This window comes from Impatiens glandulifera, chromosome 5, assembly GCF_907164915.1.
Source record: "Impatiens glandulifera chromosome 5, dImpGla2.1, whole genome shotgun sequence".
NCBI lineage: Eukaryota > Viridiplantae > Streptophyta > Magnoliopsida > Ericales > Balsaminaceae > Impatiens > Impatiens glandulifera.
Genome location: NC_061866.1, coordinates 52,324,442 through 52,343,897, shown reverse-complemented (window position 1 = coordinate 52,343,897; position 19,456 = coordinate 52,324,442). Strand labels below are relative to the sequence as shown.

General features: G+C 29.6%; 4 protein-coding genes across 4 annotated transcripts; 1 reads left to right on the top strand and 3 right to left on the bottom strand.

Moving 5' to 3' along the window:
• Window positions 1-2,584: 2,584 nt before the first annotated feature.
• LOC124939672 (late embryogenesis abundant protein 6-like) lies at window positions 2,585-3,203 on the bottom strand. Its single transcript, XM_047480126.1, has 2 exons — window positions 3,103-3,203; window positions 2,585-2,911 (listed from the first exon to the last, which is right to left on the bottom strand). Exons 1-2 carry the CDS (start codon window positions 3,178-3,180, stop codon window positions 2,585-2,587), a joined length of 405 nt encoding a protein of 134 aa, XP_047336082.1. The 5' UTR covers window positions 3,181-3,203.
• Window positions 3,204-6,000: 2,797 nt separating this feature from the next.
• On the top strand, window positions 6,001-7,389 carry LOC124939671 (phenolic glucoside malonyltransferase 1-like). The gene has a single exon (XM_047480125.1). It carries the CDS (start codon window positions 6,001-6,003, stop codon window positions 7,387-7,389), a length of 1,389 nt encoding a protein of 462 aa, XP_047336081.1.
• Window positions 7,390-7,592: 203 nt separating this feature from the next.
• On the bottom strand, window positions 7,593-12,494 carry LOC124937829 (3-hydroxyisobutyryl-CoA hydrolase 1-like). Its single transcript, XM_047478159.1, has 14 exons — window positions 12,373-12,494; window positions 11,829-11,909; window positions 10,878-10,946; window positions 10,646-10,709; window positions 10,435-10,514; window positions 10,211-10,294; window positions 9,696-9,780; window positions 9,014-9,099; window positions 8,661-8,782; window positions 8,500-8,560; window positions 8,295-8,393; window positions 7,980-8,081; window positions 7,862-7,903; window positions 7,593-7,768 (listed from the first exon to the last, which is right to left on the bottom strand). The coding sequence occupies exons 1-14, from the start codon at window positions 12,400-12,402 to the stop codon at window positions 7,619-7,621; spliced, it is 1,155 nt and encodes a 384-aa protein (XP_047334115.1). The 5' UTR covers window positions 12,403-12,494; the 3' UTR covers window positions 7,593-7,618.
• A 5,686-nt stretch (window positions 12,495-18,180) lies between these two features.
• On the bottom strand, window positions 18,181-19,422 carry LOC124939670 (E3 ubiquitin-protein ligase PUB23-like). Its single transcript, XM_047480124.1, has one exon. The coding sequence runs from the start codon at window positions 19,420-19,422 to the stop codon at window positions 18,181-18,183; it is 1,242 nt and encodes a 413-aa protein (XP_047336080.1).
• Between the last annotated feature and the right edge of the window lie 34 nt (window positions 19,423-19,456).

The following is a 19,456-nucleotide window of genomic DNA, read 5'->3' as shown; positions in this document are numbered from 1 at the left end:
AAGCTATTTGAGGATGTAAAGAATGGTAAGCTAGAAAATATTTGTGTTGACAAACAATTAGTATTGATGTTCTTTAGAAATTAATATGGTTTGCTTAATATTAACTTGGTTATTTAATTATTCACTTTCATTATGATATATATATATATATGAATTTTATGGATGGTGTTAGCTAATTTCTTTTACCGGTATATTTTAGGGTAGCTATCATGACTTTCTACCGTTATAATTCCGTAAAATTTAAAATCTTTTATCACTTGAGCTATCCCTTTGTCCAAATGAGCCCATTAAATCATATACCTTCAAAGATGCATGGACTTATGATCGAATTCGGATGTACTTAAAAAGTCGTAGCTATATAAAATTATCTTCTAAAAATAATACAAAAGACGCTATATAGTTAAAGCATTTGGGCGTTCGATCAATTTATATTAGTGCCCTATAATATAAATGTTTCAGCGCATAAATATCATTACCGGCGCTAGTTAAGCGCCGAAATATTCTTTCGACGCATTTTCTGGAGTTGAAATAAACGTCGATATTATTGGCGGCGCATAGGACGCCGGCAGATAAATGATTGAATCTCTTAGCCCCTCTCCAGCCTCTCCAACAAGATAAAAAACAATAAAAGTAGAAATTCTATATCTATTATTTAGTTTGTATTAAATCATTAACATTTATTAATTAGTTGAACATCTCAATTTCAAATTATTCACTCATAAGATAATTATATATTATTAAAAATAAAATATATATCTAAATTTAAAAGAAAGAATAATTTTACTACATTTTAAAAATTCGATATGCCAGTTAATCATATTTTGAGAAAACCCTAACATCATGCAATAAAAGTTTAATCTATTAATTAACTCATTTTTTTTATTTAATCTTTTTAAAATTTAAAATATTAGTTTTTATGACTTTTAGGAGGTATTTACATATTTAGCTAAGCATTTCAAACTATTAATTATTAATCTCTTTTCATATAAATCAAACAAGGTCATATTTTTCTTCAAGTTGGTACTTTTCATGTTGCAATGGTATAATAAGAGGAGGATGTACTGGTTTAAGATCATCTCAAAATAAAAATAAAAATATTATTTGTTAAACTTTTAATTAAATAATAAATTAATAATATAATGGTTTTAAAGATAAATAGTATATATTACATCCTTCTATAATCTATCCTTAATTTTAATGTCTAAATTTATAAGAGATTTATAAAATTAGAATTATGTTAGTTTTATTGGGCTACAATAAAAGACTATTGGGCTTAAGTCCTGTTTTAAAAATATCATTATTTATAATTCTGGATGTATTCTGAACTACAGCCCAATCGATAGTTTATTTGAGATATAGTAAAAGTTTAATTATAAAAAATAATATTTATATATTATTATTATTATTTTATATATAATTAAGTATTATATACCTTAACAATTTAAAAAAATATATAAAAAAATTAAATAAATAAATGAGACTATAAAAAAATAGATTTATAAAATTAATTATATTATTTTATTTAAAAAATAATAACTTTTATAAGTTATAAATATAATATTGTTTTTTTAATGAAAATTGTAAATATGTATTATTTATAAACTCAACAAAACTTATTAAATCGTAAAAGTTTTATCTAAATTCAGACATAATAATTTTAATATATATATATATAAATATAAAATTAATTAAATAATAATAATAAATAAATGAGACTATAAAAAAAAATAGATTTACTTTATTTAAAATATAATAACTTTTTTAAGTTATAAATATAATATTGTTTTTTTAATATAAAATTGTAAATCTATATTATTTATAAACTAACAAATTTTATTAAATGGTAAAAGTTTAAATATTTAAAAGTTTATCTAAATTCAGACATAATAATTTTTAAATATATATATATATATAATTAATTAAATAATAATAAATAAATGAGACTATAAAAAAAAATAGATTTACTTTATTTAAAAAATAATAACTGTTTTAAGTTATAAATATAATATTGTTTTATTTAATGTAAAATTGTAAATCTATACTATTTTTAAACTCAAATATTTAAAAGTTTATCTAAATTCGACATAGATAATTTTTTCTAAAATCAAAATTTTTTTACAAAATTATTACTTTGTTGGTATATATTATTTGAATGATTCAGACAGAAAAAAAAATGAGGATTTTGATGAGGTGAGATTTTATTTTATTTTTAAAATATTTAAAATATATTTATATGTATACATAAAATAAAAAATAATAATTTTAAATATAATTAATAAATTGAGTAATTGGATAAGTTAGAAGTGAATAATTTTTTATTTATTTAAATAAATTCAATCAAACAATTACAATTTACAGTACTTTTTCTTTTATCTGCGGGTCAATTACATTTCTCAAATAGACCCAACATTTCAGGAGTCAGGACACGTTCCTTTCCGATACAACCTAATTTAAATGTAATAAATTCAATAATAAATATGTCTAGTCATTATATGTACACAACAATACAAACTTAATTAATAACAACATCAAATAAATACAAACAATATATGTTCTAACAAACAACAAATTGATGATCATCAAATTAATTATACTTTCTCCTAGTATAATTAGGTTCAGGAGAAATCCCAATGGTATTAATAGGATCTATCATTGCCATATTCATAGCCGACGATGATCCTGGAGTTTGACATGTTAGAAGGCTATCGTCGTAATTATTATTCGTTCCTCCTCCCGAATTCAAATGATTGCTCGAGAGATATTGTTCGTGACTTTCCGAAATTTTCTCAATTTCCTTTCCCAGTAATTTCTCGGCCTTGGCAGCATGAAACTGCATTTCAGCTTCAGCCTCTTTCGCCAATCTGATCTCGTGGGCGATCTCTAATCTCACTTTCGCCAAATCTTTCTCAGCCTGCGCGCCTAATGTTGCATAATTATCATCGTCATCATCTATATGATTATTAATCGTGTACAATTAATTTGGGATTCAAATTTCAATCTATCTTAGCAAATTAATCAAAGAAAACATTGAATAAGAAATTAAATGAATACTTTTTTTTAATTAATTTGTATTGTAAAGAATTAATAAATAATATATATAACCTTTTCTTCTGCCTTGGCATCAGCCTTGGCCTTGCGAATCTCAATAATGTCATTCAGCTTCTCCTTCACAGCCTGCATGATAATTTTTTTATTTTATTTTAGTTAGAAATGAATAGAAAGAGAAAGTTATATATGGTAGGGAAATTAAAGAAAGGATTTTAATTCTGCATTAATTAGATGTTTTGTGGCTACAATTTTGTACATCTGTTATTGATGTAGACGTTCTCCTTGTTTCCAGTTACTCATTAATAAACCCTAGATTTTTTCATTTACATTTCAATTTAATTTCAAATAACTCATCATATCATTGTTATTTTTTTTATTATATATTTATGTTATTACTTTAATTTTTCATATTTTTAAACAAAAAAGTTATTTAATAATAAATAAATTTTCGTTTGAATAATAATAACCAAAATATATTACATCAATCAATTCATTCATCAAATTACTAAAATACTTTCTATTATAAATTATTTATTATATATAATACAATTTAAACTTTCTTACCAAAAATATATTCAATTCAAAATTATTCCAATTCATTTAAATAACCGAATTATTTAAATAACCGAAATATGAATTAGACCTTCCTTAAACTATGTAATTTCGGATAGGCTAAGGATAACAATTAATTAATAGCTTTTTTTCTATGTAACAAATAAAAACAGATACTCTAAATGAAATATTATTTTTATATAACATGATTAATAAATTTATCAAAAAATATTTTTCTTAAAATTTGTTTTTGTTGGGAAATGTTGTTTATGTCGGTTCATTCTTGTCATTCCTTGTCCAACTAACAATCAAACTCCTCCTAGGCCTTGTTTGAAAAAAAGTGTTTTTTAAGTTTTATTTGGGTTTTTTCCTTATAAACTATTGTTTGATAAAAAGTAAAAAAAAAATTGATTTTTAAAATTTAAAGACTAATTTACTCTTTAATTTTAGAGCATATGATTTAAGTAAGAATAATAGTTTAGAGAGAGAATAAAGTTAGAGGATAATTTTGATATTTAAATGGATAAAAATATTGATTAAATTGTTGATATGACCTGAATTTTATCTCAAATAAAACTTATTTCACAATTTTTCTTAAATCATTTTTTAATCAAAAGAAAATTGGTATATATAAAATAAAAAACTTAACTTCTTCAAAATTAACTGTAATAAAAAATTTTCAAATAATTCACAAATTATTTGAAAAACCATCCAACCAAATATGGCCCAACGTCAAACCAATTAATGTATGAGTAATGATAGAGAGCCCAACGTCAAACCAATTAATGTATGAGTAATGATAGAGAGCGCGATTGAGAGACAGAGATGTGAGAGCGATGGTCTACGTGGCCGACATGTGAAATTAATAAATAAATAAAAATATAATAATAATTAAAACGTAAAATATCTCCTCTTATTAATTAATTTCTCTCTCCTCTTATTAAATAATTTCTCTCTCTATCTCTACAAATTAATTTATCTCATTTATCCATATTCTCACAATTATTATTTTACTCATTTATTTTCATTTATCCATATTCTCACAATTATTATTTTACTCATTTATTTGATATTTATTATCTCTCATTTAACGGTTAAAATAACTCAATAATTTACAATAAACTCTAACATTAAATATTTTAATAATATGTTTAAATAAATTCTAAACCTTAAACCCTAAACTCTAAATCCTAAATCTTAAACTCTAAAGCCTAAATCCTAAATATTAAACTATAAACCCTAATTAATATCACTGATTAGTTGAATTATGAATTTATCTCTTTTATTTTTATTTTATTTTTATACTTTTCAATTTATTTATTTATCAAATATTTTTTATTTATTTTTTATGGACTCTTTTTTCTTTTTTTTATTATTTTATAGGATAAAAATTATTTAATAAAAAGAGAGAGAAAATAATTAATAAGGCCATATCTAACCCAAATACCTATTCTCAAACCCAAAATGCAGTAAACATCCCATCAAACAGTAATTCATCTTCAACTCAAAAACCCAAACTCAAACTCAAAAGAATATTATCAGAATATTCCTTTTTATAATAATTTTTAATTTTTTCAATATTATATATATATTTATCTAAAATTATAAATTGAACCCATAACTTTACAACAACTTATTAATTACTTTTAAATTCTAATTATAAATCAATTATTTATACATATGCATAAAACAAATTAAACATTATTACACTTTTTTGGTTTTTCTACGATTTTTATTTTATTAAAATTGTTTTTATTATTTATTATTTTTTTTATCAATATTATTTATTATTATAAATTTATAATACTTAAAAAAATATAAAATATAAATATAAACAAATTTAAATATAAGTTAATCATATAAACAAATTAAAATTATCATGAATTAAACATATAAATAAATTAAAATATAAATAAATTATATAAATAAATTAAAATATAAATAAATAAAATATGTAAACAAATTAAAATATAAATAAGTTATGTAAATTAATTAAAAACAAATTAAAAGGACTGAAATGAAAGTTTTGAAAACTTTTGAGTATGTGAACAGTGTCCCTGCAAATTTGGGTATGGAGGAGAGAGAATTTGCAGAAAAACTCAAAATGCAGTTAAGTTTGCAGGTGAGTCGGAGGACTAAAACCTATTATGGAGACGAGTTTGCAGGTGGGTTGAAGATGATCTAATAGGAGAGAGAAAATAATTAATAATAAGAGAATATTCTACCTGTCAACTCACGTAGGCATCGCTGAATCATTCGCTGTCTCAAGTCGCGCTATCTGTCATTTTTTTTTAATGTATACTGTTTCTACTGCATGCAACCGCCACCCTTGACTTCATTTATTTCATAGATTTTCCATCATCTCTCTCACTGTCTCTCTTTCTCTTTCTTTCCATAGCCATGGCAGCTTCCAACCAGGTGAAAGTTACAGATGTATACAAAGTAATCCCGGCACAAAATTCGTCGGAAAAGCTCTCCAAAACCGTCGCTAATAACTACATTCCCCTCACTTTCTTCGACGCAATTTGGATTAGATTCCCTCCAACCCAACGAGTTTTCTTCTATGAAATCAACAATTTATCTTCAAACTTTTTCTATCAAACCATTCTCCCTAACCTCAAGAACTCACTCTCTATCACCCTTCAACACTACCCACCACTAGCCGGAAAAGTTACGTGGCATCCCCAAACCGGCAAGCCGGTTATCAGTTACTCCCCTGAAGATGCTGTCTTCCTCACGGTAGCTGAGTCCTGCGCCGACTTTGATTCTATCTCAACAGATGATTTTAAGGAAGCTAAACACTTGTATGCCCTTTTGCCTGATTTGCATGTTTCTGAATCCGAGGCTAATGTTCTTTCTTTACAAGTCACTTTGTTTCCGGGTTATGGATTCTCAATCGGCTGCTGCTCTAATCATTCATCAATGGACGGGAAGAGTAGTGCCATGTTTTTGAAATCATGGGCTGCGATTTGCAGACTTGGATCCCTTCCGTTTGAACTAACCCCGCTTTTCGAAAGATCTTTGATCGATGACCCTTTGGATATCTGCAACACTTTCATCGATGATTGGTCGAAAATAATTGATGGTGGTTTGTCCGAGGAGAAGAAGAGAAGCCTGGTTCCAATGGAAATGAAACCTGCGCCGGGGTTATACCGGAGCACATTCCGGTTAACTCCGGACCAGATAGGACAACTAAAGGGGAGAATCAAAATCAAAATAAACAGCCATGTTTCTAGTTTCATGGCTGTTTGTTCTTATATATGGACGTGTCTGGTGAAAGCAGAGAAAGGGGATTTAACAAAGGAGACTGTTTATCTTGGAATCAACATAGATTGTCGAGCCCGTTTGGAGCCACCGATTCCGGAAAATTATTTTGGAAACTGCATTAAGATTCAGCTTGCGGAGGCAAAAGTTGCGGCTTTGGAAGGAGGTGATGGAATGGTGGCGGCTACGGTTGCGATTAGAGAGGTGATTGGAAACGTGGGTGATGGAGTTTTGAAGGGGGCGGATAAGTGGCTTTCGGGAGCAAATCCAGTGTTTATGGGTGCGAAGATGTATGGAATTGGTGGGTCACCATGGTTTGATCTGTATGGGGTGGATTTCGGATGGGGAAGGCCGAGGAAGGTGGAGATGGTGTCCATTGATAAGAATGGATCTTTTTCTCTTTGCGATAGTAGAGAAGGCAATGGCGCGATTGAGATCGGGATCGTGTTGAGCAAGACCAACATTGAAGCTTTTGCATCTATCTTTGCTCAAGGGCTTCAACAACTAATAATATCTAATAATTAAGAATGTTTTGATTGTGATGTTTGAATGTTGTAGTTGTGATGCTCCAGACCCTAAATCTCATAGTTTATTATTATCAAATAAGGGGCCAATTACATTACATATTATGTGATGTGCTACAACTTCTAGTTTATTGAACATTGAATAGTTATATGAAAATGTTGTTTCTTTATTTCTTGTTCGAATCGAACAACTTACTATTTCTATGTGATTCCTTCCTTGTTAACAATGGTTACAGCTTAGCAATGGCATGTGAAGGCAAGTTTGATCTGGGAGGAAGCTTTAAATCTTCCCAATCCTGAAGATCATCATCATCCTTCACCTTACAGAAATAACTGTCCACCATCTCATCGCTTACCAGCTCCAATCTCGAAGGTTCCCACTGATTGAATGAATAATAAACAACATAAATCATAATATATAATATGCATGATCAAATTCTATTGTTGAAGAGTTTAAGATGAAGAAAACCCACCTTAGGGTTCTTGTCCTTATCTAGCAATATAGCTCTGCAACCCTGTAATGGCAATATTGCCATGAATGATAATATGAACAGAAGAGAGACAGTGTGTTTGCAGAGATACAGAGAATACCTCACAGAAGTCCTTGCTGAATTTTCCTTTAACCACATGACAAACCATTCTGTATTCACGAACAAGACACTGACCAATGCTTTGGAGCCTGCCTTCTCTTATCTATAAATATTTGTAAACTAAAACCAGTGTTATGTCATACTCACCTTATGATCATATAATTTTTCAAATAATTGTGAAAAAAGTTACAAACAAAACAACACCCTGCAACAACTTTCAAGAGTCTCTCTTTTCGTTCTTATGGATATCCTCTAAAAGAGGATTCATCCACATGTTAAGGAAAGGTAAAGAAAATGAAAGCATGATTTTGCTTACCGATCTTAGAGTTATTTTAAGGCTTGTGGGCGATGCTGTTTTCAAAGACTGAAGTGTTGAAGATAGCCAATCATCTTGGCTGTTTGTAGACATATTTTCCTACAAAGATAAAGCATGAAACTAGATCTAATTTTCCGCAATTGAATTTCCCGTGACCAAAGAGATGAACTTTCAAACATGAATTTAGCTAATTAAGTTTACTCACTATAGCTGATATGACTTCCTCGACAGTCCTCATAGAGAAACATGCATTGATGACATCCAATCTGCAATGACATGACCAATAATAGCTCTTGGTAAATAATTACTAAAGATGTAACCTCCTTTATAGGGGTGTTCATACTAACTGTGAACAGAACAATTTACCTATGGTATACACTTGTCTTCTTTAAACTTGGTTCCTCAGAAAACTTGTCAATAACAGCGGAAACTTCGACTGGATCACTTGAATTTGCTCTTTCAAGGGCTTCTTCCAGCAAAGACAAATTCTGAGAAATGACAAAGTAGCATAAGGATGTGTCAGTTGGACTTATAATTACAGTTCAGAAAACAAAGCAAGATCCTGATGGAATGAATTCCTAGGAACATGGAGGATTTGTAACTAACAAGAAAAAATTTAAGACATTAAAAGTATATAGTTCTTCGAATATTAGTAGAATGAAATCAAAATTGACAGGAAAAAAATAATGTTCGAGATAAAACTTAAAAGAAAGAAGTACCACTGAAGGAACAAAATGAGTTGCAAGACCACATGCCAGCATGTCAGCACCATCCAACCTAGAACCTGTAAGACCAACATACTCGCCTGCCACAATAATAAGGCAGTTACAACCATATTTAAGGAAGAAGTGCGAGAATATCATCAGATCATTGCACATTGTTTTTCTCTCAAGATTTAACCTAACTCATATCATTCAATCTCTTCTTCTTACCTATCTGTGTTCTAACATTCTCTCTTCATCTTCAATTGTAGATCATCATACAATTGTTGATTCTTCTATCTCAACTCATACTTTATTCTTCTTCTTCAAGGTACAATCCCTAATTCAAGCTAGGTTAGCTGTTGATTCTAATTCCCAGAAAATCACATACCTTCTATCTTAATACCTAATTCAAAGGTAACACATCCAGAAACACAAACAACCTATGAATTATTCTCTTAGATAACTTTCTAATTAGATACTCTAAATTTAATGAAATGATATTAGGTGCAGTTTTGAGGTTACAAGAAGATATTTTAAATATAACTGAGCACTAGAGTTGATGTTTATTCACTTCTGTATGTTTTTATCTCGCATAATGTTCCTTAGAACCAACAGGGAAAGTTCACAAAGTAAAAAAGAAAGAAAGAAGGATAACGGAGCACCTTAAGCATGAGATAAAAAGAAAAAAATGTATTACCAAAGAACCCTGGGAGCCTGGATAAGTAATATGACGCACCAACATCTGGAAAGAGACCTAATGCAGTTTCAGGCATAGCAAACAACTGAAACAATTCAAATAAGTCAGTGCACTCTTCTTTGCAATCTACTTTATTTATTTACAAACAAACCAGGTAGGTCTAAACGACTATAAATCTATGGGGTTTCCTGAGTATTTTTTATTATTAATAAAGGATTTATTCTATAGCAATTGCAAATACTAATTTATTAAGAATTAATCTGATTGAAGCTATAGCGCCATCTTTCACTGGAAAGAAACTAACTAGCAAATCTAAAGAATAGAGAATATATGTGGAATTAAGGGTGTTTAAAGGAAAGAGTCTCACCAACAAATTCTAAACTGATATCTTAAGGGGGTTCAAGATCAGGATTGGTTCTAGATATAGGATAAATTCAACATTCCAAAATTTAGGTCATCAATTTTTTTTAGACCAAAATTTACCATGATTGGAGATAGGATAGTGATTGAATTACCGATTTCTCAGTGGCAACTCGAAATCTACCATGTATTGATGCACCCGCTCCACCTCCCATGACAATTCCATTCAAAATTGAAACCTTTAGGAAAAAAAAATGTAGGATAATAATTAAATACATAGACATTACATGCTTATAGAAATAATTATCATGTGATATCATTAATATAAAGAAATAAACAAGTTACCATCAAGGACACATCAAGAGTTATATTTGACTACCTGAGTTTTACTGCATGTAGCCATCACATAGTTCATGATATATTCTACTCGAAAAAACTCTGCAGCTATTTTCCAGTTACCTGAAACACATAAACGAGCAGCAAAACAAATCAGAAAAGCCATTGCAGTTACAGGAACAACCAACAATCCCTATAGAATAAATAAATTTTGAGTAAGATTTGGTTCCCTCTATTTTATGTAGCTCCCGAACCTTTATTAATATCATGCACTACAGAAGCAACATCACCACCTGCACAAAATGCTCTTCCTTGCCCCTAGAACCACAAATAAAGTTACAAAAACGTTAATTTGGATAATATTGAATTAAACGTTAAATGAATATAAACTGCAGTACAATGTTCATTATGTTCAAACATAAATAACAGGCCAACATATCTGAAAATGCTAATTGATTCAAAAACAATTTAAATGTGATTCATTACCTTCAAAATTATGAGATTCAAGTTAGATTCCTCCTCGCAGGTGAGGAAATGTTGCAACAACTGCGATACCTATAAAATAATATATTAACTCAGAAATAAGCTAAACACTTGTGCATCTGAAACAACTCCTAAGCAAGACACGGATTTGTCAAAGTGCAATATTCAGTCAAGAAAGTGCAGATAAATTTTTACAAGGATCATTAAAATTCATGATAACATGATATCTGCCGCATTAAAAGGAAATTCTGAGTCCAAGCTCCTCAATGATGTATTCGTATGTGGAAAGTCCATTTCCATTTTTTTCTCTTTTCAATGCTAGTATGATCAACTGAATTCTTATGGATCCAATGTTTCAAGTTAAACACGAGGATATAACATATTAAAACAGATTTTCTTCTATAATGCTCATTGTATTATTCATGTTTTTCGCCGAACATATTATAAGTTTCTTAATTATGTACACATCAGATTCTCCACCTCATAAAATAAAATAAGTAACTAAAAGGCTTCACATGTGGCTATAGTTTGTCCCTTTGATATCTGTAAATGAGGCAGCATTAGAAAGAATCTTTCGAACCTTCGTATATGGCTAAATAAGGTAAAGTAAATATATATTTACATTTTACAAGACTCATGTCTTCGGTGGGCAAGGAATTCCTTATATCCTGATTTTGAGTTCTTTGATTCCAGATTTTTTGATATTCTAGTTCTTTATCATCATCCAATAGGACCAATACCATTCATTTCAGAGTTGTTTGGAAACCTGTCAATATGCTATTGAAGATTCTTATGGGATAGAAAAACTACAGGATACAACTGAATCGAGTTCAAAAATCTCTTCATTGCTAGTACCACAAACTAACACAATCCTTTGCTTAGGATATGATATAAGTAGATAAATAAACACAAAAAGTAGCAATATCATAGAATGCCTTGCAATAACAGTCATACCATTGTAAACGAGAGTGCATTTAATTGTTTTGGCCTGTTTAATATGAACTTCTTCACATGAGAGCTCTGTTCTACAAGAACCTGATAAACAAGGAAGCAACATCAATAACTTGGCTATAACAATTGACAAGAACAATAGGGCACAATCAGTTCTCAATGTCAATAAAAGAAATAAGCCTTGATTTCATATAGACCTCAGTAGCAATAACAGTTGAGAAAGATTAACCTAAGACATCATTAGTATTGTACCATCGACATATGCTAAGATCTAAACGAGAATTTCCCTTTTCTTCCATGTAATACCTAACCCTATGCTACCAGAGAAGAAATGGTTAATGTAAAACAGTTTCTGCCAAAAAGAGAAGTTCTTTGATCATAAGAGAAAATCCCTTTAAAAATCCATTCAATTCTAAGACAAAGATCAGCAGTTTTAATAGTATGCTGTAACGCGTCTCATTTGATCGAGGTAGAATAGCAAACATGTAATAGAAATTTTGCCTTAATACAGACAACTCGCCTAAGACAAACAAAAAGGGGAACCGACCTCATCGGTGCAACTGCCGACAGTCGCCATGATTGTCCGCGAACCTCGTGCTAGCTGAAAGCCTGAACCAACCAATGTTTAAGATTGCAGACTAGTGAGGTTTTGAGGAATAATAGTTTCCAGCAAAAGGAAACAATAAACAATTGATTATTGACTTTATTTAATTTAAATGAATTGAATATATTAAGTAAATGATTAACTAAATTATTTTTTTTTATAGGATTATTAATACGAATTAACACGATATTGATACGGAACAACACGATACTATATTATCTCAGTCTCAGTCTCGTAGGTTAAACGCGACACAAAAACGAGATTAGAGATAGCAATGAGTCGATTCAGTTCGGAGAATCGCGTTACCTTCCCCATCCTAAATCTACCGACCTCGCCCCGGTCCCGACGGAAATTTTAAATATAAATTATCCCCGCCCCGATCAGGGATTGGTTTTGCCGCGGTGCACAAAAAAAACAAAAAATAGCTTAAACTTAAAATATAAATGATAAAATAAAATATTCAGATATTTATAATTATAAATGATGAAAATATCACATATTAAACAAAAATAACATTAAAAATTATAATTTTAAATATTAAATATCCAAACAAATAAATCTCCAATAATAATAATGTTTCAAAAGATAACATAAACAAATGGTATTAAATAAAAGAAAATAAAGAGTTAATTTTGATTGAAATGAAAAAAATTTAATGATTGCATTTAAATTAAATAAGAATGTATATTAATTATTTTAAATCATTATTACTAAAAAAAAAAAATAATTATCAGTTTAGTCCTAACCCGGTCAACATATTTTGGGGAAAACCCGGTCAAAATAGAGAAAAACTACACCATTCGGTTTAGATCGGTTGCCGCTGGACGGTTTCAAATTGTCGTCTTTATACGAGACAACACAATTATGACACAATTACAAATCGACACGATCATTATACGATTATAATCAGAACGACACAAACACGAACACAACATGAGCACAAATTTGCAAACGAATCGAAATTAGTACAACTAGTCACATGACATGTCAACTCTAAATCTATTAATTTTGTACTTACCTTATCTGATTTCTTTTTCAAACTACTCACGTTTACATTATTATTATTAAATTACTCATATTTCTCGAAATAGACCCACACTATTTTTAAATTAATAAATTTTATAAAAATATTTACAATTAAAATTAAACAACTAATTAAACAATTAAAATAAAATATAGAATTAATTTAAATAAAATATATTATATAAATATTAAAAATAGATTATATGAATAAAAATATGAGAGTCTCTTAATTTCTCTCTTTTATTTAACATTATTTATCTAACAAAAATTAAATAATTTATAAAATAATAATAAATAAAATATCTCTTAATAAATATTATATATTTTCTAATAATTTATGTGATATTTATCTAAAAATTTAAATTTTTTATATTTAACTAACTTAATATATTAATTAATAATTTAAAACAACACATAACATATTAAACTAACATAACTAATTTAGTTTGATTAATAAATTAATAGACACGATACGATGATTAGTTCTAGTCAACACAACACGAGTCACACAACACACGATTTAACACGACATGAATAAACATGTTGACACAAGTTACGATACGAATAAACATGTTGACACGAGTTAACATGATGTCCAACTCTATTTATATTTATATGTTGTTAAATTATGAATTATATATATTTATATAAGATGGTATGTGATTTTGTTGTTTATACTTTCTTGATAATTTTTATTTATCTTATTCTTATTAGGATCCTTAAAAAAACCTTTTATTTATCTTATTCTTATTAGGATTCTTAAAAAAACCGCAATAGTGAAAGAGGGCAACATCAAGCTAGATAGATCAAGATATCCTTGAAAATTATACATCATTTAAGAGATTGAAGATGTGAAGTGCATATTTTGGATGTGTCCTCTATTTATCGCATTCATAGTTTTCTTTATTACCGTTGTGCGTTATGTATATTACATTTCTTGACAAACACGTCACATAAACGATCACGATATTCTTATAATCATTCTCTTCGTCACTCTTATTTTGATTTCTTCTCTCACGGTCATATTTTATGATCGATCGGTTTCTTGTGTCATTTCTTTGTCGATTTACAAGCTTAGATAGTGATATTACACATCTCCAAAAGATTGAGGTGGGGATTTATATTTACTATACTCTCTAATTAGTTGATCCAAAAATCAATTGATCAATGCTAGTTGTTGAGATAGTAGAAATGCTTAGACAAGCATGGACACCTATCTGGCTGGTATTTTTCTATTAAAATTTGAGGGACTACTTGGGCGAGATTTTAACTATATCTTTTGGGAATCGGATATTTGAGACATTATGATTATTATAATTTCTTGATGGCAGACTTAGAAGATATAATTATATTATTTATTTGTGTACCTCCGGCACCTTACAATATCCGCTCAGAGGTTGATATTCGTGTAGATGATATTGAGAGTAGACTAAGTCTAGAAGTGTATTCCGGATCTAGCATACAAACAAATGTCTCCGAATAATTTTAACTGTGTGATATTTATCTAAAATTTCAAAAAAATTAAAATTTATATTCAACTAACTTAATATATTAAATTTAAACCAACATATAACATATTAAACTAACTTCACTTATTTAGACACGACACGACACGATTTTGCTGACACGATAACCAACTCTAGTTGACAAAGCACGACACACGAGTTAACACAACATTAATAAGCATGTTGACACGAGTTAACACGACACAAATGGACCCATGAATCTTGATATTTTGAACGAGTCAAAACACGAAACGACACGGATGAGAATGAAGTTTGACATGATTGAAAGTCTGACACGAATTGTCCCAGTCGAATACGATTGTTTAAGCACGATATACAACTCTACTTACCGGTAATAATGTAATATGTTGTTAAGTTATGAATTATATATTCTATATAAGATTGTACATGGTTTGTTGTTTATGTCTTAATAATATTCTTTTATCGTTTACCTATCATGATCCTTCATAAAGCCGCAAAATTGGAAGAGGGCGACATCAAGCTAGATGGATCAAGTTATACTTGAAATTTGCGCAAGAGATTGAAGATGTGATGTGCCTATTTCGGATGTGTCCTCTATTTATCGCTTTCATAGTCTTCTTTATTGTAGATGTGCACCTTGCGACTATTACATTGCTAGACAAGCACGCCACATGAACAATCACGATATTCCTATAATTGTTCTCTCTGTCACTCCCATTTTGATTGATCTCTTCACGGCCATATTTATGCTCGGTTTCTTGTACATCGGTTTACAAGCTTATACAAGCTTAGAAAGTGGTATTACATATCTCAAAAATTTTTGGACAGATTATCGTTAATATATTATCAATGCTAGTTGCTAGGATAGTAGAAATGTTTACAAACATCGACCTATGAAAAATCTAGGGATATCTTCAATGTTTGTAATTTTATAGCTTCTTTCGCAACTTATTTTGCTCGGCTTTGTCAATGCATTAGGAATAATTGGACCAAGAATGCTCATAAAGCATGGGCACCTATTCTATCTTGCTGGTATTTTTCTTTCAAAATTTGTGACTATTAAGAATTGGATATCTAGCAATATAAATGTGGGACACTGAATATTATTATTTCTTGATGGTATCCCTAGAAGCTCTAACTAAGAGGTTGATATTTGGAGAGCCAACAAATTCTAGAAGTGCATCACGAATCTGGTATATAAACATGTCTCTAAGTAATTTTAATTAGTGTAATATTTATCTAAAATTTTTAAAAAAAATTATATATATTTAATTAATTTAATATATTAATTAATAATTTAGAATAATAAATATCATATTAAACTAATTTAAATCATTTTGTTGAATTAATAAATTAATAAATACGACACTATTGTGCTGACACGATGACTATCTTTAGTTGACACAACACGACACGACATACGAGTTTGAACATGAGTTAGCACGATATGAATAAACATGTTGACACGAATTATCACGACACAAATGAGTTTGTATATCATTATATTTTGAGCGAGTCAAGACATGATACGACGTTGATAATAATGAGTTTCGACACGACACGACACAATTGAAAGTCTGACAATAATTGCCCGAGTCGAATACGACTATTTGGGCACGATGTTCAGCTTGTCATCTTTAATTTTAAGCTTTTATTTTTGTTAGTATTAATAAAAAAATCTTTTTCCCAAACATAAGAATTGGAATTGAATTACAATTTTATCATTTTCTCAAACATAGGAATTAGAATTGAATTACAATTCTATAATGTTTCCAAACATAGGAATTGAATTGTAATTCAATGCCAATTCTCATGGAATTGGAATTAGAATTTCATTGCCAATTTTAATTTGAATTTCAATTCTTATGTTTGAGAAAATGATACATGTAATTCTAATTTTAAGCTTTTATTTTTAACAATAAGTAATGATTAAAAATGTTTAAAAGGTGAAAGATTAATAAGTGTAATTTGAAATTTGGTTGAAAGTGATTAAAATGATATTTGTATTGAATCTTGTTTTAATTTTAATGCGTCCAAACAATAAGTACTTCAATAAAGGTAATAACTTTTTTAATTTGAAATTTTCTTTCAAAATTAATTCAATTATTTTTTTAGAGCATATTCAAATTCAAATTCCAACAATTTGACATATAATCCTCTTTAAAATTCTCAAGAGATAAAGCCTTAAACAAAGACAATTGTAAATTGTAACAAATTGTCCATGATTTTCACTAAATTCATACTCCCTTCCTGAAAATATATAGTATAAATTGTTTTTTCTTAAAAAGAATTATATACAATTCTAAAATAAAATCAAAGTAGAATTTAGAACTTAACTTGAATTTAGAATTTGATCTCCAATTCTACATCAAATCAAAGTATTCTATATATTTGTCTTGAACTCAAATGGTTGAGTTACATGGAAAATCAATAAAGATGAAGTAATTGATTGTATTTATATGAGGATTCCCTTCAATAATATATGGTTTATTAATTTTGACAATATAAATTATGTTCATATTTAACCTTGATTTGTCTGTTTTTTCTCAATATGGTTCACTAATTTTGCCAATATGTTATTTCTCATTATATATTTAACCTTGATTTATTTTTTCCTATCTTTTTCAACACTTCTTTAATTATTCATTTGATAAAGAAAATAAAACCATCACCAGCTGTTCATTGGACAAAATATCTGAAACTATATATATATCCCTTTTAACTGAAATTGATCACAAAATAGACATTTATATAAAATAAAATTAACCAAGATTTTTCACAAAATGTGACATTACATAATATTACACTGAGATAATACATACCTATTATATACAAAAATATCCTCTCAATACAAACTCTATATGAATATCATGCCAATCCAAATGTAAGAAATTAAATAGAAATTTAACTAATAATAAATAAATATGACAAATCCAAGATTGAAAAGCACTAATTTATGTTACCCATAAATATCCGTTAACATAAACCACCAATAACAAATCAAAAAAATGAAAATTTGACAAAAAATGACAAATAAAAATATTAAAAAATCATGTGAGTCCCTTACAAATTATTCTGAGATCTTAGTTAATTTAAAATTTTGTTCTTTTTCAAAAATAAAAAGAATTAACATACACCCAGAAGTCATATCCTTCTGTTTTATTCAAGAACGGTAGAATTAAACCCGTAACTTTTGATATCTTAGTACGAACTCTTCCCTATACACCCTGTTTACGGGCATTTAATTTCCATGAATAAACCCTAAATTATCACTAAACGCACATGGGTATCTCCTCCATACATCACCATGCAACTTCAAAATCCTCACCACCGTCTCCTTAGTCGACGATCCTCCTCCACCTCTGCCACCGCAACGGCCGCCGCCGCCACCGCCACCGCCGACCTTAACAGACAAAAGTGTCACCAACTTTGTTACCGCACCCGAAACCAACATCTCATCCAAAACCCTCTTAGAAGGTCCACAACTACAAACCAACCACATAATTCTAACCGCCATTTTCGTGGCCAAATCAAACACACCCGTGATTACTTTTTGTGCCATAACCGCAATCCCTAACCCATGTTCAACAAACGCTAATCGCCCTTCTGCACACTCACATGACAACTCAATAAGATGAACAAGTTTCTCTGTTTTCGATCGACTTGCCTCCGGAAGAAGCTCAATTATGGCCGGGATAGCTCCGGCCTCAATCGCTTTCTTCCGATTCTTTTTCGAAGATGCGAAGAAGTGTATCATGAGCTCGAGTGCATAAGAAGCCGGTTTTGTGTTAATTTCATCGGAGATTATATCGAATATCGATTTGAACAAGTCAGAACATTGATTAAACATTAAAAAGCTCCAATCTTGATTACCACCCACCTTTGACATATCTCCAAAGATTGAAATGACATGAAATCTCGCATCCATACTCCCTCTTTGCAACAAAACCGCCATTGCTTTAATCATATCAGTTGAATCTCTAACCTTTTCAAGACCCATTTTTCCAGAACAAGAAAGAACATAAAGAATTCCAATTGCCTCCTCCGCCGCTCTGAAAATCAAGAACTCCCCTGCATCAACATCCAAGATTTGAACAACAATCTTAACCAACGATTCTACCCCCTTAGCATCTTCAAATTCAACCTTAACTTTCTCAAAACCCATATCGAGAAACGACCGAATCTTCCTCAAAATCGTTCCTTTGAAAGGCGACGACTCAAGTGATATCAAGAGGGTAGAAATCTCGCCGGCGGCTGCTAACAAAGACGGATGTTTCTTTTCCGGTGATGGGATTGGACTTAGAATTGGCCATGAGAGGATTAATCTCTTGAGGGTATGATTTGGAGTGATATCAAAACTGGTTATCTTTTGCATGGTGGCTGGACAGATAGATTTTTTGTATGTAAAAAACCATTTTTCTATGTTTTTTCTGTCGTAGGATATGCCGGTGGAGATTGTGACCGGATCTGTCATTATCTCCATTGTTATCGGACACCGGAGGTCCGGTGGAAACTCC

What these genes read in the sequence shown, in the direction of transcription:
- LOC124939672 (XM_047480126.1), bottom strand. Translation starts at nt 3,180, where the DNA reads ATGCAGGCTGTGAAGGAGAAGCTGAATGACATTATTGAGATTCGCAAG. An exon ending in ATGCCAAGGCAGAAGAAAAG is followed by an intron (nt 2,912 to 3,102) that starts GTTATATATATT and finishes TTAGGCGCGCAG; the next exon opens with GCTGAGAAAGATTTGGCGAA.
- LOC124939671 (XM_047480125.1), top strand. Translation starts at nt 6,001, where the DNA reads ATGGCAGCTTCCAACCAGGTGAAAGTTACAGATGTATACAAAGTAATC.
- LOC124937829 (XM_047478159.1), bottom strand. Translation starts at nt 12,402, where the DNA reads ATGGCGACTGTCGGCAGTTGCACCGATGAG. An exon ending in AGTGCATGATATTAATAAAG is followed by an intron (nt 10,515 to 10,645) that starts GTTCGGGAGCTA and finishes TATGTGTTTCAG; the next exon opens with GTAACTGGAAAATAGCTGCA. An exon ending in CTCATTTTGTTCCTTCAGTG is followed by an intron (nt 8,783 to 9,013) that starts GTACTTCTTTCT and finishes GTCATTTCTCAG; the next exon opens with AATTTGTCTTTGCTGGAAGA.
- LOC124939670 (XM_047480124.1), bottom strand. Translation starts at nt 19,422, where the DNA reads ATGGAGATAATGACAGATCCGGTCACAATCTCCACCGGCATATCCTAC.